This window comes from Anopheles arabiensis, chromosome X (genome assembly GCF_016920715.1).
Source record: "Anopheles arabiensis isolate DONGOLA chromosome X, AaraD3, whole genome shotgun sequence".
NCBI classification, from domain to species: Eukaryota; Metazoa; Arthropoda; class Insecta; order Diptera; family Culicidae; genus Anopheles; species Anopheles arabiensis.
Genome location: NC_053519.1, coordinates 24,173,059 through 24,198,194, shown reverse-complemented (window position 1 = coordinate 24,198,194; position 25,136 = coordinate 24,173,059). Strand labels below are relative to the sequence as shown.

At 40.6% G+C, this 25,136-nt stretch overlaps 1 protein-coding gene and 1 long non-coding RNA gene across 9 annotated transcripts in view; both read left to right on the top strand.

Annotated features, from left to right (window-relative positions):
- Nucleotides 1-25,136, top strand: part of LOC120905481 (N-terminal kinase-like protein) — a 52,525-nt gene that overhangs the window by 6,000 nt on the left and 21,389 nt on the right. For all 8 annotated transcript variants that reach the window (XM_040316289.1, XM_040316288.1, XM_040316287.1 and 5 more), the window contains 7 exons: nt 1,924-2,145; nt 2,221-2,376; nt 2,828-3,092; nt 3,174-3,338; nt 10,297-10,442; nt 10,523-10,657; nt 10,719-11,199. In XM_040316289.1, the coding sequence (XP_040172223.1) occupies nt 1,924-2,145; nt 2,221-2,376; nt 2,828-3,092; nt 3,174-3,338; nt 10,297-10,442; nt 10,523-10,657; nt 10,719-11,199 (1,570 nt within the window). The remainder of the gene's footprint in view (nt 1-1,923; nt 2,146-2,220; nt 2,377-2,827; nt 3,093-3,173; nt 3,339-10,296; nt 10,443-10,522; nt 10,658-10,718; nt 11,200-25,136) is intronic.
- Nucleotides 5,925-10,266, top strand: LOC120905482. The gene is made up of 3 exons (XR_005739915.1): nt 5,925-8,415; nt 8,511-8,576; nt 8,647-10,266. It is a non-coding gene; the product is annotated as an uncharacterized LOC120905482 (long non-coding RNA).

Below are 25,136 nucleotides of genomic sequence, written 5' to 3'. Positions count from 1 at the left end.
ATACTACACGTGTATAACGACCTCCTTAATCTGTTTTTGGTCATTTTGGACCTTATACACACTAAAATACAGTCAGTTGTAATTCTGTTGTATCCGTTTTTGTAAGTAAACGCGCCCTAAAAAGTTTTCTTCAACAAATAAACAAATAGATTTGTTTCTTTTGCAACAAAACAACATTTTCCTAGACCTGGGCATAATGATAAATTCCAGCGGAGCGTAGCAGACTAACAACTCCGAAACCGGCTTCACACCAACTGCTCCGAACCAACGTCTCAGGACTAATGTTTCAATGGAGACGGTATTGTAGGATAGCCTAAAAACATAAAATCGTTTCTCGCTTGCATGGAATAGTGATGGGTAATCCGGAATGGAGTCAGGGATCTACTCCCACTCTGGTGTGCAAAATATGAATCCAACTCCGTATCATAACCGGATTAGTCCGGAACAGTCTGGATCAATCTGGATCGTACATATTATCGAATAATATAAGGCATCGGCCTTACTGAACAGGGAGCGCACTCATGAAGAATAGTCTGTGCAATAATGAACAGTCATTTTGAGAATTAACAATACAGGGTTTCACACTTTATATCAAGACCGCGGGACTCCTTCCCGAATCTGTCTTAGCCAATTCCAAGACTGCGGTATAATGCTTGAAAACGCTGATGATTTTACACGTTTAATCTTTATGCACATAAGTGTACTGGAAACACTCAATTAATGATGGTTTGATAATGTAATGAAATGGTAATGATATTAAATAAATTTATACGTATGCATTATTGCATATTATACAAACTAAAATATTTTATCAATTTTATTAAGCAACTTGAAATGTTTAAATAGCCATAATTGCTAAAAACTCGAAATGCATTACTATGGAATATAGGAAAATTTTCTCAGTGTACGTAGCACCATAAGGCATCTTCTATCCAAATTTGAGCAAAATCGGTCCAGAGCATCATTTTTAACAAAATATGAACATCATTATATCTTGAAACCGATAAAGGTGTAGCATATCTGCTAAACAGAACTTATTACAAACCACACTATCAGCTATAGACACATTATAACACACTCCAGAAAGCCAAACCACACTATTGCAACAATTTCATTATATTACATCAGCAAATCAATCCACACCATAGCAACATACCCAGACCATACCGTCCTTAAAAAAAAACCATTGAGACACATTTATCGAAAACAACCAAAACGCGCAATATAAGAAATTCAAGCGTTACTGCAGCAAAGTAGACAAACAGAGAACGCATAGCAACTTATCGCTAAAAACGCAGCATAGGCACATAATGACAGACACCTCACTCCGATACAATGTATTTGCACAAAAACACATTTCAAAACCAAATGTACGAAACTTATAGAGTATAAATTTTTTAAAAATCCGACCGTGGCAGGTCAGATTTGTTCGGACTGTCAAGATAGGACGTTACGCTGCACAAAAACTTCGCCTTCCAACTTATTTCAAGAGTTTAGTTATGTAAGGTAAACTTAAAGGTAAGGCTTCTAAATTTCAAAGTTTCCATTAAAGGAAACCCCTTCAGGGCTTTTATGATCGCCTAAACGATCAAGAGGTGAGAAGTCCGCTTCGAACAAAGTATTATTCTACCTCGATACATGTAAGCGAAACACTGATCTACCGCGACGGTACTTGTTGATCGATGTACAGTTGTACCGTATGTACGCTCATCACATTACATGGCGACCGTAACAATCTTTCGAAAACATTACAAAGGAAAAGTATGGGGTAAAAGGAACAAAAAATTATACCCTGAGCTATAAACTATGTGGCAAATCTGGCGTTTATCAACGTTGCGTTGCATCACGATGTACATACAAGCAAATACAGTACAAAATTGCCGTTCAATTTGATTTATAAGACATTTTTAACATTTTTTTCAGTTGGGTCGGCTTTTAGACGAAGGCGAATATCAGAAGCGAATAGTGCCATGTGTAGTCAAGTTATTTGCTTCAACTGATCGTGTAACGCGCTCACGTTTGCTACAGCAACTCGATTTGTTTATTTCGCACTTGCAACCAAATGTAGTGAATGATCAAATCTTTCCTCAAATTGCACATGGTTTTCTAGATACTAATCCGACTATCAGGGAACAAACCGTGAAGGTAAGGTTTATCTTATTATTAAATTACAATTGATAGTTAATTTGGTCCTATTTTATTTATTACATTTTTCCATAGTCAATCATCCATTTAGCGCCTAAACTTAATTATAACAACCTGAATGTAGAAGTGTTGCGTCATTTTGCTCGACTTCAGTCGCGAGACGACCAGGGCGGTATTCGAACAAACACCACTGTTTGTCTTGGTAAAATCGCACCCCATCTACATCCACAAGTAAGAGGAACTCAACTAATACTGGATAATGTTGGTACAGTAGGTGACCGCTAACTGAGAGGTAAACAAGCTCCAGTTACCGAACAATGTTCGCTAACTGGAGTGACGTTTCTATGGATTGATTGTTTTGATCGGTGTTGACTGGAATAAACAAACCAAACTTTTTTTTTCATTTATATTGGTATAAAGTATAGTAATTCGTGTAATAACATAAACTAATAGCAAACGTAGGCAAGAGACCCTAAATTTGTTTGAAAAATGCACATTTGCGACAAATTTATTTTCATGAGATTCCGGATGTTTCATGTTTTGACGTTTAAGTGTTCGTTAACTGAAAATCACTCCAGTTAGCGAACCTCCAGTTAAAAAGCACTCCAGTTAAAACACATCCAGTTAGCGGTCACCTACAGTATTTGTAAATTGTTTCGGAATTTTTCATAATTTTTCAAAGGTGCGGCAACGTGTACTTGTGTCTGCCTTTATTCGAGCTATGCGTGATCCATTTCCACCGTCGCGAGTAGCAGGAATATTAGCTCTCGCAGCTACTCAGCAGTACTTTTTGTTGAATGAAGTTGCTATACGTATACTACCAGCACTTTGCCCACTTACAACAGACCCTGAGAAATCGGTCCGCGATCCTGCCTTCAAAACACTCCGTGGATTTTTGGGCAAGCTGGAAAAAGTATCAGAAGACCCCAGTCTACGCGAGAGCATGGGTGAGTAATGTGTTGCTGAATGTTTGATTGTTCTTGCACTGCTATTCTTGCTGCTTTTCAATTCTCAACCTCACATTACAGAGGCTGATGTTCATACAGCGACTCCGTCGCTCGGTAATGCTGCTGCAACATGGGCTGGGTGGGCAGTGACAGCAGTTACTGCCAAATTCTACCGCAGTCAAAGTGACACTGCCCGACCGAAGCCACCACTTACGGGTAAAACCTTGAGTAAGCCTGCTTCTTTGGGTATGTAGCAACCTTTTGATTTATGTACTTTACCTTATTCAGGCAACAATCAATCCGCTTCTGCAATCTTCGTCGTCTTACTCGCTTTTTTAATCTCTATTTTCGCTTATGATGTCTTAGATTTGGCTTTAAAATCATTTTCGTTTTTTGTAAATTTGTTGTTGAAGTGATAAGTAGTTTTTGGCTGGTATTATTGAATCCGTTCGTAGCGGCGGCGTACGTCCCGACACTCATTTTCCTAACGTACTAGATGGCTGCTGCGCAGCTCTTTACCGCGGCGTTGTAGGACCGGGCACAAGAAATGTGTTGCCATTCCTAAAGTTTCATGTGAGCGCCTACGTTCCCGCTACGAACGGTTTCGATGATACCGGCTATTGACTTATTTTTGACTTTCTTCTTCTTCGTTCTTTTGGCCTGCCTGTACCACTTGTGGGGTTAGCTTTCAATGACTTATGGATTAACCTCCATAGCAGGATTGTAAGTCCTACGCATGGCGGCACGGTCCATTTGGGGTTTGAACTCATGACGGACATGTTGTTAAGTCATACGAGTTGACGACTGTACCACGAAACTGGCTAAATTTTTGGCCCCAACGTCCATAACCCACGGGGCCCTCCTTGCTAATACAGTGCCATATTCTATCAACTGTTATGGATTATGTACTAAAGATTCCGGGGCCCCTCATTGACGGGGCCCCCCCGCAATGGCTATCTTTGCTTATTTAACGGTAAGCCCTGACAAACACATAGATATTAAACTCAATTCTTCAATATTCAAAATATTACGATTTTGCGTGTTTTGGTGTTGTTGGCAGAACATTTCTCGAATTCGAACACAGTGGATTCTCGCATATCGAGTGTAATCGTGGTAAACTTGAACCGTTTCAACAATATGACATGCAATACGCTCCATTCAGAATTTTGTTCATAATTGTTCACGGTGAAAAATAATGGCCAGCGGGGAATGATAAGGAAACGAATTTAATTCATTTTTGAACTTGTTTTTTAGTCTGAATAGTTGGGGCATTTAATTCCCTTTGTTTCCCTTTGGTGTACGATGAGTAATATTCCGATTAATATTCTATGAAATATAGAGAAAACAAATTCACGTTCACACGCATTTCCATGTGATTCTCCGCTTTGTTCACGGCGAAAAAATAATGGTCAGCGGGAAATCACAAAAAATGCGTTCAATTAATTTATTAAATTCAATATTTTTTATAGTCTAGATAGTTCGGGAATTGAATATCCTTTCTTTTGGTGTACGATGAGCCAAATTCTGATACAAATTTATTGAAATATAGCAAAATAACCAAAATTTCACGTTCACTTCCACGCAAAGTCTAAAGCGACCTTTATGCGGGAGACTTTTTCCATAACAGTAGGGGACCGCTAACTGCGAGATGAACAAACTTTAGTTTAGCGAACAATGTTCACCAACTGGAGTGACATTTCTATGGATTGATTGTTTTTAATTGGTGTTGACTTGAACGAACATATCTTACTTATTTACAAATCCGGCGCTACAACCGCTTTGCGGTCTTGGACTGCCTCAGGAGTGTCCGAAACCGCTCACGATCTCGCGCCTTCGTCTGCCAATCGGTTATCCTTGCCTTAATGGCGGACGTCTCCACGCCATCTTGTCACCTCAATTTGGGCCTACCACGCCTCCTTTGTCTTTGTGGACGGCCTGCGTACAACATGGTCAGCCCAACGGCGCCTGGCGAGCTTGATACGCTGCACGACAGTATGGTAGGCGTAATCTCGTATAGATCGTCATTATAACGGCTCATCCATTGTCCTTCCACACATACGGGGCAGAGTATCCTTCCGAGCATTTTCCTCTCGAACGCGGTTAAGAGGGTTTCGTTAGATTTGGACAGCATGCATTAGTGATGGGCAAAACGGCAAATTTGTGAACATTGCGAATTTGTGCAAAACGGCACACAATAATGCACATTTGCGATGAAATTCTCTTCATGAGATTCTGAATGTTTAATGTTTTGACGTTTAAGTGTTTTTTGTATTTGTATGAAAAGAAAAAGAATTGCTTCCAATATCAAAATGTGCTGGTATAAATTTATAGTAGTCGATTAAAAAATGGAAAAATTACAAAAAAATTGACGTTGTGTTGCTAGACATTTCCTGCTAGATTTGTTTGAGTCCAAAAGAAGCCAGTTTAATTATAATTCAACAATTGTTTGAATTAAATATTCTTCAGCAAAAATTATCTTTTTTATCTAGCAGTTGAACGTCCAAATATTTATGACATTTTCCATGTTTTAAGCGACTCCAATAAATTTATACATATAAACATTAATTATCCCGCATAATGAGTAAGGAACTGTCACAGATCAAACTCGTTGTGTGGGGTTCCACTGCATTTTGTTCGAGGGACCTTTTCTAGTAGAGTACCAGATTTCCAATTGTTTCCTGAAGTTGATGTTTTTCTGATGATTTAAATAAATAAATAAATAAATAAATATATATATATATATATATATATATATATATATATATATATATATATATATATATATATATATATATACAGTGAACCCTCTCTTATTTGAGAGGCGATGGGCAACACCATACACAAATAAGAGGGACACAGATTTCAGAGGTTTTCCAAATTAGAGGAGAGAGAGGGTTCACTGTATATCTATACCTTGTCTTACTCTTTGGCATGTCTTTTCCCGATTCCGTCATTCTGGTGGAAAAGAACCTATATCGTTTTGTAGCATCGTCCATTGACCCCAAATGGTCCTGACATCCTGGGTGTAAAGCCTTATTCTTCCTCCCTATTAATTCCAAACAACCCTTCTGTCGTTTCAACTCTTTCTTCTCCTTGCTGATCTGCTTCAGCAAGCTGCGAGAATTCACCAATGTCTCCGTTTGATACACATGTTTAAAGGTTCTCCTTTCAGTTTGTTCGATCCACAAGGTCTACCCACAGAAACTACACCAACAGTTTTCACCATTTCTTCCTGTTTTTGTTTCGTACGAACCCGCGCCGTTAGTTCACTTGACACAATAATCACTTCTCGATCGTTGCAATATTGGATGTCTCGTCTTTCTTTTTCACTTATATTCCCGAAAATCGACAAAAAAGGCCTAAGGTCCAAGCATGTCTCGTCTTTCTTTTTCACTTTCCCTATTTGATTCCTGAAAATCGACAAAAAAGGCATAAGGTCCTTTCCTAACCACTTTTGCTGGACTCATCAACGGCTTCAGATACTTCTTTCCCAACCAAATTGGTTCTTTTGTCTCGTTTCCTCACACCGTGTTAATCTCATCACTCCTAATAATTTCTGCACTGCCACTGGCTTTACCGTTTTGCCAGCTGATTGTTCTAAATACTTTTAGCGCCGCGTCATATGAAATCGCATGACGGTTTTGCTCACCGCTCAGCTGTGTATCGAGCGGTATCGAACATCCCAACCTACATCGTGACGTTGCAAGCGGTTTTTTTTTTTGTATTGAAAAATTTTTCTCTATAGCGCGGTCAAATCATTCTCGATAGCAGAACTATAGAGACGGTTTTTGCAACCGTGCGACAGCGTTTATCATACATTTGGTTTCTGTATGCTACATCCCTTCTCAATTTCTTTCGTTCTCTCCATTCTCTCTATAAAGACTCTTACACTCATTTGTCCATTCTGCACATGCTTATGCTCTTTATTTCACTTTCATACTCACACATACAAATGTACATACCCACACAATTTACACTGCCGAAAACCGGGATACACACGTATCCGTCATGCCTGCCTTCTCTCCTCGTTCTTCTTCATTTCATCCAGCGTTGTCTTCGTCGAATGGTGTGCATGGGTTAAAAATTCTTCCTGCTTGCCTCCCCTCGCTGCTCCCACGTGCTGCGCTAGCGTGCTGGATGATCGTCCCTACCTTCCTGCCGCCTCTCCTCTACCAGGCGTTAGCACGTTGGAGGATCGTTCCTGCCTTCCTGCCGCTTCTCTTTCGTCCGGCGCTAAAGCGTTGAATGATCGTTCCTGCCTCTCCTGTCCTTTTGTTTTTGGCACTGTTGGTGAAAGAGGGAAATATTATCTATTTTGAAAACCGCTGTTCCATAATACCAAGACGGAGAGAAAATTTTTCTGATTGTTAGAATGAGAAAAATGATAGATACACATAAAAATCGCGCGATAATGCCGGTTGGGATGACGAGAACGACATGTGCTACGTCGCTTATCGCAATGAAACAAAAGAGAAATAACAATCGCACGAGAACCTGTCGCTCCCATCGCTCTCTTGCCATGCGCTACGTGCTCACTCAAAAACTGCCCAACCAGCATTATCGCGCGATTTTTATGTGTATCTATCATTTTTCTCATTCTAACATTCACAAAATTTTTCATTCTGCCTCGCTCTTCTGGGTGTTGGTCTGTATTTGCTTGCGACTTGGCTGTGTCGCATCAACGATTCGCATGTTTCATTTAGCTCATCCCTTTCCATCGTTGGAGAGAAACTCTTGCGTCTCGCTTTTCTGGGACTTGTCCAAATTCGCTTGCTACACCAATCGTTCACGCAAGCGTTCTCCTCTCGCCCGCTCTTTGTATCATTGTACAGGTACTCCCCGATATACGCTATCAATGCGTACCGGAGGCAATAGCGTATCTCGAATATTCAATAGCGAAAGTCGAATTTCGAGGTTTTCAGTCAAATTATAACTAATATCCGTATAACTTTGCATGAAGTGGTAGGTTTTAGCCACTAAATTAGTTATTTGATCTAATTTCAACTTAATTTTTCAATTTTATACCATTTGAAATGGTTTTTAATATTCAACCAAAAGGGAATTTATTTTGCATTTGACATTCGATTTCTAAAATTAGTACTACTTGTTCAAAGAACCGTCAAATTTAGAAAAAAAGCGTATAGCGAAATCGTGTATATCGAGTATGGCGTATATCGGGGAATACCTGTATAGCCACACGAGGAAGGCGCTGCTTCGCGTTCACATGAAAATGTGGTAGTGTGAAATCAAGTTTGCAAGCGGTAGGACGCGTCGGTGTGTGTCCGTTTTTTCTCTCGTGAAACCAGTACGGAAAAACTATTTGGTAAGTACAGTTTTTAATAAAGGGTTATATCAATCTTTATCAAACTGAATTGTATTGATAATTGTGATATAAAATCAATTTCGTTTTTTTTAAAGAAATCGTAACACACGCACGAACGGAAGTGAGCACGGACCACAACAGAAGCAATATTCAATTGGTTGGTAAGTATTGTGCTTGACGTTAAATTGAACAGCTGTTGGCAAAATAGTTAATATTTCCTTCTATCCCTAGGAGTGCCGAAAACAGAACAGGAGAGGAAAGAAGGCAGGAACGATCCGATCCTCCAACGTGCTAGCGCCTGGTAGAGGAGAAGCGGCAGGAAGGTAGAGACGAACATCCAGCTCGCTAGTGCAGCACGTGGGAGCAGCAAGAGGGAAGCAAGCAGGACGCGTACACACCATTCGACGACGGCAAAGCTGGAGGAAAGGAAGAACGAGGAGAGAAGGCAGGCAAGACGGGTACGTGTGTATCCCGCACCGGTTTTAGGCAGTGTGAATTGTGTGAGTATGTAAATATGTATGTGCGAGTAAGAAGGTAAAATAAAGAGCGTAAGCATGTGCAGAATGGACAAAAGAGAGTAAAAGTCTTTGTAGGGAGAATGGAGAGAATGAAAGAAATTGAACAATAATGTAGTATACAGAAACTAGATGTATGATACACGCTGTCGCACCGTTGCAGAGACGTGCTCTTTAGTGCTGCTAATGAGCACGATTTGAGAACGTTTTGAGCCCGTTTTTTCTCATACAAAATTTTAAAATGTCGCGCGATAATGTCGGTTGGGTGTGACGTCAGGCCGGTGGTCAAAGTGTTAACGCACTATCAAAGTGAGGCGAGATTACCGGTTTATTCGTTTGCCTATTCGTTGTTCATTCGGTACCTGTTACACAAGCTTGACCACCCATCACGCTGTAGCTGTTTTTGTCATAATTTCTGCCGAAAAGCCCCTCGCCACCACATCTAAAACACTTCACCGGAGTACGTTCGTTTGTATTCGGGACAAAAAGTCGACTTTTCGTGGAACAATCTTGAGCTGAGCTCGGTGTCCCTACTTGCCGCAACTGTAACACTTGCGCACACCTCTTTCTAACCTTGACTCTCGCTGCACACTGTTCTTCTTTATAACACTTTTTTTCTCCGCTCTTTCCATCAGCAAAAGTTTTTCTTTTAACTCGACTATACTGCGTGTTCGGTAAAGTGACGCACGCACCTTTGCATCGTAAGACACACCATCCACGATGCACTCGATAACGCTACCATCATCGATTTCCGTGTCACGAGCTGCATTTCGTACACGTATTCTAACATTGCCTCTTACGGACGTTTTACTCGTGCCATAAGCCGCCTATGCACATCACTTGACCGCATTATTTTTCCCAATTCTTTAATCAACTTGGATCTCACAGCTGCATACGATGTTACGTTTTTCTCCGTGGAGAGAAAACTCCGCGCAAAACCAACCGATAAAGATTTGTTCATTTCTAGAAATAGCAAACAAGCGACAAATCGAGTTATCAAACACGCGTTTACCAAATAATGACGTTAATACCAAATATGCTTTTTTGATACTTATTCTCAACTATCATTTAATTGCCCTTTAAGTCTGCCTGTATCAAGCGATTCAAGCATACATTTTCTCAAATGTTGCATGCTAAATAATAGCCATGAATTTCAATATTTACGTTTAATCTATGTTCAACAAAAATATAACTATAATAAATAAAAAAGTCATGAATCAGCATGTTTACATTTGCTCCATCCGCCATTTATTTGTTCTTAGGTATAACGGCTTTTTTTTATCCGTATGTTTTCAATGAAGCAATAATGTCTGTATCAATCATGTTTTCATGTATGTTTTCATGGTTTCATGTAATTGTGTTACAGAACAACCTTCTAGCAGCAGTATTTCGACCACAACTAGTAGCGTTACCTCCATGACTTCGCTAGAACACGAGAGCGCTGATACATCTGCATCGGTAAGCGACTATGGTCCGGACAATTGGGATCAGGAAAACTGGGGTGATATGGACGTAAGTTAATGGTGTTTTGTTGCACAAATTAGAATTAGAATGATAATGCCGCGACAACCGTGCTATTTTTTTCTTCTTAGACGTCTCAGGATCCAAGTAGTCCAATGACTGGAACATCGAATCAACCAAACTCGAATCTCAACATGATCGGCAGTGTTAGTGATGTGCGCGATGGTTGGGACAACGAAGATTGGGGAAGTCTAGAGGAAGATCCGGTATAGAAGATAGTGACTTTGTGTATGCTGTAACACTAATTGAATATATTTCTCTACGCAGAATGAAACTGAACTAAATGAAAAAGATGAAGATGAGCTTAATCAGGTGCAGCCAAAGGATGAATTTACTACGAATAACCCGACCGCTATCTTAACAGATTTGGTATTATCAATCAACAATAGTCATACTGACAGTTCGTATAATATGGGACGAGCCGGTGGTGGAAGTAGCAGTAACAATAGTACGACGAATACGATAAGTTCTTCATTGACGGAAAACACAGTAAAAGCAGTTACCACCAACAGCAACAGCAGAAGTACATGCAACAGTACTAATGCAAATAACAGTAATAATAACAGCATCAACAACCAAGGGAATCATATCAACAGTCCTAGCAAGATGATTGCGCTCAAGAATATGAACAACCTGATCAACATCAGTAGTAGTAATAGCAATCAACTCTCTGATTGGAATAACATAGACGACACGGGAGCTGGATGGGGCGACGGTGAATTTGAAACGCTGAACGAGGAAAGTGCAGGTATGATATTAAGATGTAACAATGCGCCAAAAATTCCGCCAAATAGCTACGCGCCGTTAAGTGTGAAGCCAAAATCGATGACATTTGATGAAATTCGATACAAAAATCATCCATTTCACGGTAATTTTGTTTACGCCATGTGTGGGCGCATGGCAACATTTTGTATATCATCGAAAGTAATTTGGGTTCATACATTTAGGCATGAAAGGCCGCGGAGCCACGGGGCTTTCTCAAGCTGAGAAAACATTCTCAAGCACTCAAAACTTGTTCTCAGACGCAAGCTCGTGGCCGTCGTCAATTTTTCTCACTCTGAGAAACTGATAAAGCCACTCAAGTTTTATTTGGAGCTTTAAATAGAAAATATGCTTTTGAACGCCTTTTTTCAATTAAAATTGTGTTTGTTTCTGTTTCTGTTTTGTTCAGCTTGTTTTAGGCCGCGGGGCCATGGGGTTTCTCAACGCTCATTTTCTCAAGCACTCACGAGTGCTTTTGAGAAACCTGCGTTCTCAATGTTTGTCGTATCGGCACAAAATCGGTTTGAGAATCTTTGAGAAAGTTGACGATGCAGCGATCGGCTGACTGAAATATGAGCAATTGTGCTATTTGTTTTTCGGTAATCACGTTGGAAAATGTATTCAATATTTATAATTGAAAAAGTAAAAAAAAAAATGCGATTAACAACTAAATTTCTATTTAAAGCTTCAAACAAAGCTTGAGTGGCTTTATCAGTTTCTCAGAGTGAGAAAAATTGAAGACGGCCGCGAGCTCACGTCTGAGAACAAGTTTTGAGTGCTTGAGAAACTTAAATGAGTGCTTGAGAATGTTTGATCAGCTTCAGAAAGTCCCGTGGCCCCGCGGCCTTATATTTCTATTTATATGTTTCCTTCTCTTTCCTTCTCCTGTTCCTTGCGTGTATTGTACATTCCTGTACAGTTCTCTCTAGCCTGCTCAATATAGACAACTTTTTATGTTCCCAATCCGTAAAATCCTAATTCTACACTGTCAACAATGTTTCAAACGTGGGTTCAAGTTACCATTGACGGATGATTCAATTTGACTTTTTTTTTTATTTTAGTTATAGTTGTATTGTATTTTACTGGTTTAAAATTAAAATACTTGATTGTAGTGTTGAGGATGCTAGACAGGGCGGATTAAGTACTACGCAATTCAGCGGCCGCGTGGGGCCCCGAAGTCTAGACATTTCAGAAAGGCCTACATTCGTGTGACCCCTTTGGGCCTCCACTCGTGTTAATTCGCCAATGATGCTAAAGAAATCCTCTTTGTAATTCTTATGTTGGTTTAGTTGACAGAAGCGGCAATGTCTTTGAAGATCAGAAAGAGAGTGAACGATCGTAAGCCAGCGAAACGCTCCATCCGCTCTCTTATCTTGTACTGTGCTCTCCGCAGAAAGCGTTCAGAGTGTTATATTTGAACAATTACACGAGAAATAGTCACCACTTGTGAATTGTATAATCTGAACAGATAAATATGCATCATTATCCGTCTCTTCATTTTGATTGGTCCGTTTCGCATAATACACTGCTTCTAGTTTATTAAGTCACACCCCTGATGTTTCATCTTTAAAAGATATGCTATCGGTTAGTTAGTTAGTTAGTTAGTTGATTTATTTCCATATTTATAAGTTGTTCATACATTTGCTGCGTTATATTATACTATAATGGGCCCGAAATAAGCTTCTCTCTCCTCATTGATTTGATTGCTTTAGGTAGCTCTACGCTGATTTTTCACTGCATTGCATAGCTTATACAGTGAGGAACAAGAAATTATAGGGGAAAATGGCTTTGGAAAAAAACCCCAAATGTGAATGAAGAAAGTAACCTAACGCTATTCTAATCTTAATAATAAATCTTTCATACTAAGATTCCTGGTAATATTTACAACCTAAATTAGATTTATAACTTCAATCTAACTGGTTGAGTGCATAATTCTCTCAGAACTGGATGTGTGCTAAATGAGCATTTTACATTATATGTAGATTTTAACAATGATAATTTACAGGATATTGTGTATATATTACAATCTATGTGCAATTGAGCTGTTCTGTACCCAGGGAGGACTTTAAGTATAGCTTTAAGAAATTTGTTTTGTATTCTTTGAAGTGTCAACTTATGACAATCCGCACAATTGGACCATACTGGTGAAGCGTCAGTTATATTTGGGAGTCTTAATGCTTTGTATGACACTATGAGCTCTTTTGGAATCCCGGCCAAACTGATAAGGCTAGTTAGAATGACTATGACCAACGTCACTTGCCAGGTGAGGGAGAGGGTGGATGGAAAACTCTCAGGACCTTTTGCTACCACCAAAGGTCTGCGCCAGGGGGACGGGCTTGCCTGTCTCCTATTCAACTTGGCGCTAGAGAGGGCCATCCGCGACTCGAGGGTGGAGACTACGGGAACCATCTTCTATAAGTCAACCCAGATCCTGGCATACGCTGATGATATAGACATCATTGGTCTGCGGCTCTCCTATGTAGCAGAAGCCTACCAAGGGATCGAGCAGGCGGCAGAGAGCCTCGGATTGCAGATAAACGAGGCAAAGACCAAACTGATGGTGGCAATATCAGCGGCCCTAGCAATAAATAATCAGGAACTACGAAGGCGTGACGTATAAATAGGTGAACGCACTTTTGAAATCGTCCCAGAATTCACCTATCTTGGGTCAGAGGTCAGCAACGACAATAGCATGGAAGCTGAATTGCGCGCAAGGATGCTGGCTGCGAACCGGTCATTCTACAGCATGAAAAATCAGTTCACTTCAAAGAACCTGTCGCGACGGACGAAACTGGCCATATATAGTACCTATATAGTACCGCTACTCACATACGCCTCTGAGACATGGACACTGTCCAAATCTGACAAAACCCTTCTAGCCGCGTTCGAGAGGAAGATGCTCAGAAGGATACTTGGCCCCGTATGTGTGGAAGGACAATGGAGGAGCCGCTATAATGACGAGCTATACGAGATGTACGGCGACCTCACTGTCGTGCAGCGTATCAAGCTCGCCAGGCTCCGGTGGGCTGGCCATGTTGTAGGCAGACGAAGGCGCGAGACCGTGAGCGGTTTCGGACACCCCTGAGGCAGGCCAAGACCGCAAAGTTTTGAAAGTATTTTAGTATTTAAGTTTTGATTTCCTATTGAGGAAATAATACAGAGTTCTAAAAATGTTTTCGCATTTAACACTCAGCTTGTTTGTGTGAGTTTTAAATGTCAGTCGTTTGTCTAGATATACTCCCAAATATTTTATAGAATCCATCCAACCAATTAAATTTTTGTTGATCATGAGTCTAGAATTGGGTAGCTCGCGTGAAGAATATAGCTTCGGTTTTTGTTTCGTGTAACTTTAACTTCCATTTTTTGCAGTACCGCGCGTACTTCTTTAGGTCAAAGTCAAGATTTTTAATTATGGCTTTTGGATTTTTAGCGGTAGATGACAATGCAAAATCATCTGCATATACGTATTGCTCGCAGTTGCGCATTATTGGAATGTCAGGATATGTATATGTTAAATAATAATGGTGACAGTGTGCTACCTTGGGGTACACATGCCAACGGTGTGTATTAGTCATGGGCAAAACGATTCTTTTCACCGAACGCGAACGAACTAGTTCGCTCACCAAAAAGAACCGAACGCGAACGACGATTCTTTCGTTCTTTGTTTCATGGGGTTGTTATTCACAAAAAACGCTCGTTATCTTTTTCATTTACCCACCATAGACGCATACTGTAGCCAAAGAAGTACTCATTCTGCGGTTGAAACCAAATAATTTAAAAACATTAAACACTTGGCTGTCTGGTCAACACAATCCATCGCAAAACCGACCAAAAACTAGCATGTAAAAAACTAATACGAGCAAAAATGTCTCCTGCATATATTGTACCCCATGTCTTATACACACTCAAGGATTCTATTTAAAAAACTACTTAAATCTGGATCAACATGATGAGCGCAATCAATTCAGTTCAGTTCATTCGCGAACAATGACTAATCCGTTTGAACGGGCTCGATCTATTGAATTGTATAGGTATAATTTCCATACCAACAGAACACAGATCGAACACAAATGAGCCAGTTCGAACGCGTTCGATGTATTCAGTTGTGTAGGTACGATTTATACACCAACAGAACACAGATCGAACACTAACGGATCAGATTGAACGCGTTCGATGAATTCAGTTGTGTAGGTACGATTTATACACCAACAGAACACAGATCGAACACCAGATCGAACGCGTTCGATGAATTCAGTTGTGTAGGTACGATTTACATACCAACAGAACACAGATCGAACACTAACGGATCAGATCGAACGCATTCGATGAATTCAGTTGTGTAGGTACGATTTACACATCAACAGAACACAGATCGAACACCAGTTCGAACGCGTTCGATGAATTCAGTCGTATAGATACGATTTCCAAACCAACAGCACACGTATCGAACACTGCTGGACAAATTCGACAAATTCGCGTTTGAGGAATTGAGTTGTATGGGTACGATTTCAACACCAACAGGGTACATTTTGATCTCTGACGACCCGTTCACACGGTGCGAGAAAGAGCGAGAAAGCAATATGATTTTTCACGTTTCATTACCACATTTATGTGTGCCGTCGAACACTGAACGGAACGTTCGAACGCGTTCGGTGTAGTCAGTTTCTTCCAAAAGTCCTGGTCGTTCTTTTTGTTAAGAACCTCGTTCGTTCGTGCACTTTACCGAACTGTTCGAACGGTGCGATTCTCGTTCATTTTACACATGCCTAGTGTGTATGGGTTTGATGTGGAATTTGCTACGTGAATGTTGTTCTGCCGGTTAGTGATAAATGATGTATTATATTGATGATAAATGTATTATATTGATTAGATATCTTGGAAAGTTAAATTTTATGAGTTTGTAAACTAGCCCTTCATGCCATATAGAATCGAATGCTTTCTCATAATCAAGCAGTACCACTCCGGTTGATTTTTTGTTTAGTCTATTGTGTGATGTTTTTGGTCATTCTATGGACTTGATGTGTGGTGGAAAAGGAAGGGCGGAAACCAAACTGGCTGTCGGGAATTGTATTGTTGCTATAAGAGTGGGCAGCTATTCTTTTTTCTAAAAGTTTTTCGAATATTTTTCCCATACAACTGAGAAGTCTAATTGGTTTGTAGTTTTCTGGAATGCTATGATCTTTACCCGGTTTTGGAATAGCAATAACTTTAGCTATTTTTCAAGTTTTTGGAAAGTAACCAAGTAATGCTGCTGGCGGATGTGTTGCTCCGTCGCAGCGCTCAACGCCGGTGCTTTACACCGAGTCAGGTATATTTTTCCTTCGTCGACCGGAGAGTGCCTCCGACTATTAAGAAACGAGCGATTCTGAGGTTTGTGTTCGAATGCGCTTCCTTTATTTAGGTTTTCATCTCTTATATGCTATTTAGTTGCTGGCCGCATATAGGTCAGCTAACTGTATCTATGACTATTTTGATAACAAGTTTATTTATACTTAATGCGACATGTACCTATGGTTTATGAATTGCGTAAAGTTACTTCCTCGTTTGAACCGTGAGAACGATTGAATACCTGTTTATGTTTGTTGCGTTTCTGAAGCGCGCGCTATTGCTTGAGGCGTGTTTTGCTTGAACTTTGTTTTAACTTGAGGTGTTTTATCTTGAAGTGTTTTACTTCGCTACATCCGCATATATGCTTTTACTTCATAATGAGGTCGTACGCAACATCCCGGCCCCCGTAACTTCTCGTGAGAGGTTACGCTTCTGTTGGTGCCTTAAACGGCGGAGGACGTTGACGTCTTCTATTACATCTTTTAATCGTAAAAATCGCAAATATAGTTAATGGTATGAGCGTTGCGCCGAATAAAAGCGCGAGCGTTGTATTTGGTGTAGGATTGTTTTATCTATTGTTGAGGAGTACTCTTGCTTTACTACTTTTTCTGATTTTTCTATGAACTTTAAGCCTAGTGCGATTGCTCTTTTTGGAGCGTGTCCAACTAGAGCCCCAGTCGATTGAACGCGTTTTCCTATCCTTAATTTGCTCCGTTTTTTCTCTAATCATGTGTACCGGTCGGATTTCTATGTTTGTAGCAAATTGTTCTGATTTGGGGGTTGCTAATGTTTTTTGTTTCAAGAAATCTGAACCCTCTAGCCATATCGAGTGCCCCTGTTTAGGTTTCGTGGCTTCGTCTGCTGGATTGTCTTTTGAAGCTACCCAGTGCCACTGAATTCTTGATGTTCGATGGATAATTTCTCCTATTCGACATGCCACAAATTGTTTGTAATTGCGAGCTTCTGAATTGATCCATCCTAGTACTGTCTTTGAATCTGTCCAATAGAATTCTTCATCTATATTCAGTCTCAATTCCTTTTTAATGGTATCGGCAAGTCTGACACCAAGTATTGCCCCTTGAAGTTCTAACTTTGGTATTGTAAGTGGTTTTGTGGGAGCTACTCTTGACTTAGCTGCCAAAATATTGACATTTACTGTGTCTCCCTGTATTGTTTTTAGATATACCACGGCTGCGAAAGCCTTTCTGAGGCATCTACAAATGTATGCAGCTCTCTGCGACAGTTTCCCTTGATGTTTGAATAGGATCTGACGATCTTAATATCTTCAACAGTTTTTATAGCGTCGAGCCATTCCTGCCATTTTCTTTGGAGGTTAATTGGCAATACATCATCCCAGTCAACTTTCTCCTTCCATAGTTCTTGCATGAGGACCTTTGATTCCGTAGTGAGATTGATGACCAGGCCCAATGGGTCGTAGATTCTCATTAATTTGAAAGTATATTCCTTTTGGTCAATTTCTTATCCTCTAGTGGTGGAATTTTTAGTTTATATCTGAAAGTATCGTTTCTCGTGTCCCAGTGCATGCCAAGAATTTTCTCGTAAGTATCATCCTTGTTTTCGATAAAATGCATCTCTTTATTCGCTCTCCTGTTCTCAGGAAGAGAGCTTATCAATTCATGAGAATTTGACACAAAGTTTCGTATAACAAAATTAGCCTTATCATGAATTGTCATGATTTCGTTTACTGTTTTGGCAGCATCTTCAATACTGGCGAAACTATCCAGATAATCATCTACGTAATGATTATCGGTAATTGCCTTCACCGCCTTTGGGTTTTGTTTTTCGAATTTTAGAGCGTTTTGATTCTTTACAAATTGTGCGCATGCTGGAGAGCATGTCGCTCCAAATGTCATTACCTGCAGGTGGAAACTTGTTCTTGTTTACTATAGCAAAGTGAGGAATGTAGTTTATCTTGCGGTTATGTTCGAGTAGCTCTCCAGGGGTAGCCTTTCGCGCATATCATTTACTTAGGTATTCCGCAATAGTTCGGTGATACCATTCTTTTAATTCGACATCCTTTTCTAATTTTCTTTCTTGTGATTTTAATCTTGTCAGGACTTGGGGATAGCTATTTGATAACTGTGGTTTGTCTTCCTTCCAAAGTAATCCTATCTCGTATCGGTTTTCCTTATATGCCAAGGTATCCTTCATAATTTCCAACGCCTGCTGTTCTAATTTTGGCATTGGCGCTTCGTTTGATTTAACTCCAAATTCTTCAGTTGAGAAAAATTTCTGCATAAGTGGTGACATTAATTTTTCATCTTCTTCTTTTTTATCTTTGATTGTAAATAGAGGACTACACTTGTTTATATCATTTTTCCAATAATGTTTTCCTCCTCCGAATATTGTCAATCCCAGACGAGTCTCTTGAGCTACCGGCTGGTTAGGTTTTCCGGAGCGATATCCAATGCTTTGAGTATAATAAGCATGTGGGAGACCTAATAAAACTGTGGGAATGGCATCATAGTAGCTTTCTAAATCGATATTTTTGAAGTGTTTGTACATTTTGCTTAATTTCTTAGCATCTACCGTTTGTCTAGGAAGGTCGAGTTCCTTCACCGAGCGTAGATTCTTGATGTTGAGCATTTTATTATTTGGCCCACGAACCCTCAAGGATACAATTTGACTATGTGGTTCGTCTTGTATGTTTCCATTCGTCCACGATAATTTAAGAGGCATATTGGGCCCTGTTAGTTGCAGCTGTTTTCTTACATCATCAACAATAAGACTTGTTGCTGACGCTGGATCCAACAAGGCAAATGTTTTTATTTCCTCACATTCGTGATATAATGTGATCGGTATGATTTGATAGTAAAGCTTTCTGTCCTCTTTGTGGAAGTTTAATCTTTGTGGAGGAGTGTATGATGGGGATTGTTCCTCTTTCCTATGGAGCAACGTATGGTGTTTTTGTGAGCAACGTTTCACTCTGCATTGAGCAGGAAGGCGGCAGCTAACTGCCTTGTGGTTTTTGTATTTGCAGCAATTAGTACAAATGCCCTTTTGGGTTAACAGTTTCCATCTCTGCCATACTGGCTTATCTATGAGCTCTTGGCATTGAGTTGTTTTATGAGCCCTTCTACATACAAGACAATGATTGTCTTTAGAATACATCTTTGGCTGTAAGTGGGCATTTAATCGGTGCCCTCGAAATTTCTGACCATTTTCATTTGCTACCAAAACTGCCGCTAGGTCCTCGGTTGGTTTTATCCATAGTGCCAGATCACTTAATGTGTGAATCTCTTTTTCATTTAATGTTTTTGCAATCCATTTATTTCTAAGATCTGTTGATAGCCGTGCTATGAGGTCGCTTAGGAGCCTCTGATCATTTAAATATTGTGTTCTCCCCAGTAAATTCATATTATCTACCATATTATTCAACGCGTTGGAAAACTCTATTATTGATGTTGGATTTTCTATTGAAATGTGTCTGCAAGCTGTGAGATCGTTAAGCAAAGACTTGTAGACGCTTTCGGGGTTACCATAAAGTTTTTCTAATCGGTCGATAATTTTCTCAAGATTATCAGGACTTAACATGAGACCACTGACTGATTTTAATGCATTCCCTTTTAAGTATCGCTATAGTCTATTCAGATTCTCCAGCTTTGAAAAATTTCCTTTCTTAGTTGTTTCATCAAAGGCCGTTTTAAATCGAGGCCATAGTTTATAACTACCATCAAATTCAGGAAGTTCCATAAGCGTACTTTTGCCAGCAGAAGAACTAGCAGTTAGTGCGCTTACAAGTCTGTTAATATTTTCGGTAAGCGAAATATTTTCCTCGCTTGTTTCGGGTTTCAGAGCCTTATCGCTTAGCAATTGTTTCGTTTCCTGCTTTTTTGGTTCTATTATAATTTGATCTTCAAGAGTCTTCTGCAATTTTTCTATTTCTTCTTCTTGCTGCTTCTGTGATTCTTTGTTTCGCTTTTTATTATCTATCTTTTCCTGCAATAATTTTACTGTTTGGATTAATGCTTCACGCATTTCTTTTCCGTCGTTAGCGACTTCGTTTAATTCCTCTTGTAACCGCTCCAAATCCTTTTTATTGTTATTATTTTGTTCTAATTCTTTCTCTCGTTTTTCCTTTCATAATTCGCAAAGTCTTTGTGATTCTTCTAGAGCCTTCTTTATCTCCTTCCTTTTTTCTTCAGATTTCTTACATTTAGAACATACGAAATTCTTTGGGGTACTCTTTACCCCCAAACAACTCAGGTGAAACCACCTGTCGCATTCCGTGCAACTAACCTGTTTCCCCCACTCATCTTTGTTAGTACAAAATTTACAATGACCGTTTGGATTAGTAATAAATTCCATTGTTACTCACTCAGCGTTTGAGATGCTTTCGTATGCCGTATCACGGATGTCCGCTTGCTGATGATTCTAGTCGATCTGGTGGGTTCTTCTCTGGTCCGGCTACTGCTGTATAGTCGTCTCTAGTAGGTTGGATGCTTTCTTCAGTCACGTTATTGCCGGACCCGCTCTGCTGCTTGGAACGTCTGCGATCGCTGTCTGCTGCCTGAAGTCGCTGGTCCACTGACCGTTATCCGCTCGCTGTTTGTTTTGTTCGCCGGCCCTGGCGATGAGTCGCTGCTTGCTGCTTGGTGCTTGGAGACGCCGGTAGACTTGCCGCTTGTCGCTCGCTGTTCGTTTTGTTTGTCGGACCTGACGATGAGTCACTGCTTGCTGTCCGTTCCAAACCGAGTAAGCCTACTCGTTGTTGTTTAATTCGATGTTTTTAATCAGCTATTTCCATTGAAACTTAAGCTGTTTGTTGTTACTCGTTGTTTTTATTTCGTTGTCGTCGACCTTGCTGTGTAACCACCGAATGGTCACTACGTTGGCGTAGCCTTTTGCTGATTTGGCTTTTTGACGTTTTGCCGTTGGTTTGTTTATATCGTTGTCGGTACCCTCCGTGCTCTTGTGTTCGCTAACGGTTCTCGGGTTTTGTTTATGATGTCACCTTATTCTTATGGTGTTTCGGCGGTCGTGCTTAGTCACGCACTTATTTGCCGTTCTATTTCACTCCTGGTGTTGATTTTAATGCTTTGTGCACTTTCATTCGTGGTGTTTCGGCGGTCGTGCTGGTTTACGCACCTTATTGCCGATCTATTCCACTCACGGTGCTGATTCCTATTACTTTACGCACTTTCACTCGTGGTGTTTCGGCGGTCGTGCTGGTTTACGCACCTTGTTGCCGATCTATTTCACTCACGGTTGTGATCCTTACTATTTCACTAACTTTAACTCGCGGTGTTTTGGCGGTCGTGCTGGTTTACGCACCTTGTAGCCGATCTATTTCACACACGGTTGTGATTCTTACTATTTCACTCACTTTAACTCGCGGTGTTTTGGCGGTCGTGCTGGTTTACACACCTTGTTGCCTATCTATTTCACTCACGGTTGTGATCTTCTCTATTTTACGAACTTTAACTCGCGGAGTTTTGGCGGTCGTGCTGTTTTACGCACTTAGTTGCCGTTCTACTTCACTCACGGTACTTCGGCGCTTATGCTGGTCTGAATCACGTGCTATTAACTACGAGGAGGTCGTTAGTTCCTCTCTGGAGCCACCATTAATGCTGCTGGCGGATGTGTTGCTCCGTCGCAGCGCCCAACGCCGGTGCTTTACACCGAGTCGGGTATATTTTTCCTTCGTCGACCGGAGAGTGCCTCCGACTATTAAGAAACGAGCGATTCTGAGGTTTGTGTTCGAATGCGCTTCCTTTATTTAGGTTTTCATCTCTTATATGCTATTTAGTTGCTGACCGCATATAGGTTAGCTAACTGTATCTATGACTATTTTGATAACAAGTTTATTTATACTTAATGCGACATGTACCTATGGTTTATGAATTGCGTAAAGTTACTTCCTCGTTTGAACCGTGAGAACGGTTGAATACCTGTTTATGTTTGTTGCGTTTCTGAAGCGCGCGCAATTGCTTGAGACGTGTTTTGCTTGAACTTTGTTTTAACTTGAGGTGTTTTATCTTGAAGTGTTTTACTTCGCTACATCCGCATATATGCTTTTACTTCATAATGAGGTCGTACGCAACACCAAGTTTCAGACAACCATTAAATATAACGTTAAGATATATTATGGCTTTCCTGGGTAACCTTTTGATTGCATTATTATTTACCTGGTCGTGTCCTGTAGATTTTTTTTTTTGTTTTTAGTCGTCGTAAGATTATAGCAATGTCTTTTGGTTTAATTAATTCAAAATTAATTTGTGTTATCTGATCGATTTAATTCCGGAAACTCCTATTTTTTTTCTTTTACTTGACGATCAAAAGTACTTTTATAATTTGCTGTTAAAGTGTGGGCTGATTCAAATACTTTTTTTAACACATTTTTCGGTAGCCGTGATAAGGTTTTGATTATCTTTTTTCAAAATAGGGATAGAGTTTTGCTTACTTACTTTTTACTTATCCGGCGCTACAACCGCTTTGCGGTTTTGGCCTGCCTCAGGAGTGTCCGAAACCGCTCACGGTCTCGCGCCTTCGTCTGCCAGTCCGATATCCCGGCCTTAATGGCGGACGCCTCCACGCCATCTTGCCACCTCAATTTGGGCCTACCACGCCTCCTCTGTCCTTGTGGACGGCCCAAAAGGACTTTACGGGCTGGGTCGTCCGTTTCCATGCGTACAATATGTCCAGCCCACCGGAAACTGGCGAGCTTGATACGCTGCACGACAGTGAGGTCGCCGTACATCTCGTATAGCTCGTCATTATATCGGCTCCTCCATTGTCCTTCCACACATACGGGACCAAGTATCCTTCTGAGCATCTTCCTCTCGAACGCGGCTAAGAGGGCTTCGTCAGATTTGGACAGTGTCCATGTCTCAGAGGCGTATGTGAGTACTGGTACTATATAGTCCCAGCTTCGTCCGTCGCGACAGGTTCTTTGAGGTGAACTGATTTTTCAGCCTGTAGAATGACCGGTTGGCAGCCAGCATCCTTGCGCGCAATTCAGCTTCCATATTGTTGTCGTTGCTGACCTTTGACCCAAGATAGGTGGATTCTGGGACGACTTCAAAAGTGCGTTCACCTATTTATACGTCACGCCTTCGTAGTTTCTGATTATTTATTGTTAGGGCCGCTGATGTTGCCACCATCAGTTTGGTCTTTGCCTCGTTTATCTGCAATCCGAGGCTCTCTGCCGCCTGCTCGATCTCTTGGTAGGCTTCTGCTACATAGGAGAGCCGCAGACCAATGATGTCTATATCATCAGCGTATGCCAGGATCTGGGTTGACTTATAGAAGATGGTTCCCGTAGTCTCCACCCTCGAGTCGCGGATGGCCCTCTCTAGCGCCAAGTTGAATAGGAGACAGGCAAGCCCGTCCCCCTGGCGCAGACCTTTGGTGGTAGCAAAAGGTCCTGAGAGTTTTCCATCCACCCTCTCCCTCACCTGGCAAGTGACGTTGGTCATAGTCATTCTAACTAGCCTTATCAGTTTGGCAGGGATTCCAAAAGAGCTCATAGCGTCATACAGTTTTACCCTGGCTATGCTATCATATGCGGCTTTGAAGTCAATGAAGAGATGGTATGTGTCGTGTCTGCATTCAACCATCTTCTCCAAGATCTGCCGCATGGTGAAGATCTGATCAATGGTTGATTTTCCGTTTCGGAATCCTCTTTAATAGTTTCCGACTATCTATTCGACGTGCGGGGCAAGGCGATCCTGAAGGATCAGGGAGAATATTTTATAGGCGGTATTCAACACCGTAATACCCCTGTAGTTGTTGCAGTCCAACCTGTCTCCCTCCTTGTATACGGGGTAGATGATGCCGAGATTCCAATCACAAGGCATCGATTCGCTATCCCACACCTCAGTAACTATTTGATGAATCTCGTTTTCTAGTCGTCCACCTCCGGAGTTTTGCTTATTTTTAATTATTCTGACAAAAGTGCAGAGTTTGTCATTGCAGTTTGTCATTGATTCCAGATTTTTGGACCACAAATTGTTGCGTAATTCAGATAACTTTATTTCGATTAGATTTTTAAGGAAATGGTAAGAGTTTTTCAATATTGCTAAGCCGTTGTCTTTGCCATCTCTTTCTAAATGTATTTCTTAGTTTTATTAGAGAAATAATGTTCGGAGGGATAATTATGTTGTATTTTCCTGGGTTAATTACCGGAACTGCCATGTCATGCGCTGTTACTGTTACAGATGTTAGTTTTTCAATCATATTGCCAATTTGTTGATGATTATGAATATCATTGAGAGATAATTCAGTTGGATTTATCCTATCATTAATGCATTGCTTAAATTCGTTCCAATTGGCTTTGCTATAATCATACATGACTTTCAGGTTTGACATTGGCTTTTTCTTTTACTACACTAAAAGAAACTGGTAAATGATCTGATGAAAAGTTTTAAGAAGTCTTTAGTGTTGAAAGAGAGCTATTTTAATTGGTGAGAGTGATGTCTAGTGTTGAAGGGTTTCGTTTTGAATCGGCAGGGTAGTGTTGGAGTGTCTGGAAAGCAGATAGTAAATTGACCTTTTTGTAATTCTTCAAATAAGCATTTACCCGACGAATTTATAGACGCGCAATTCCACATTGAATGGCGAGCGTTGAGGTCA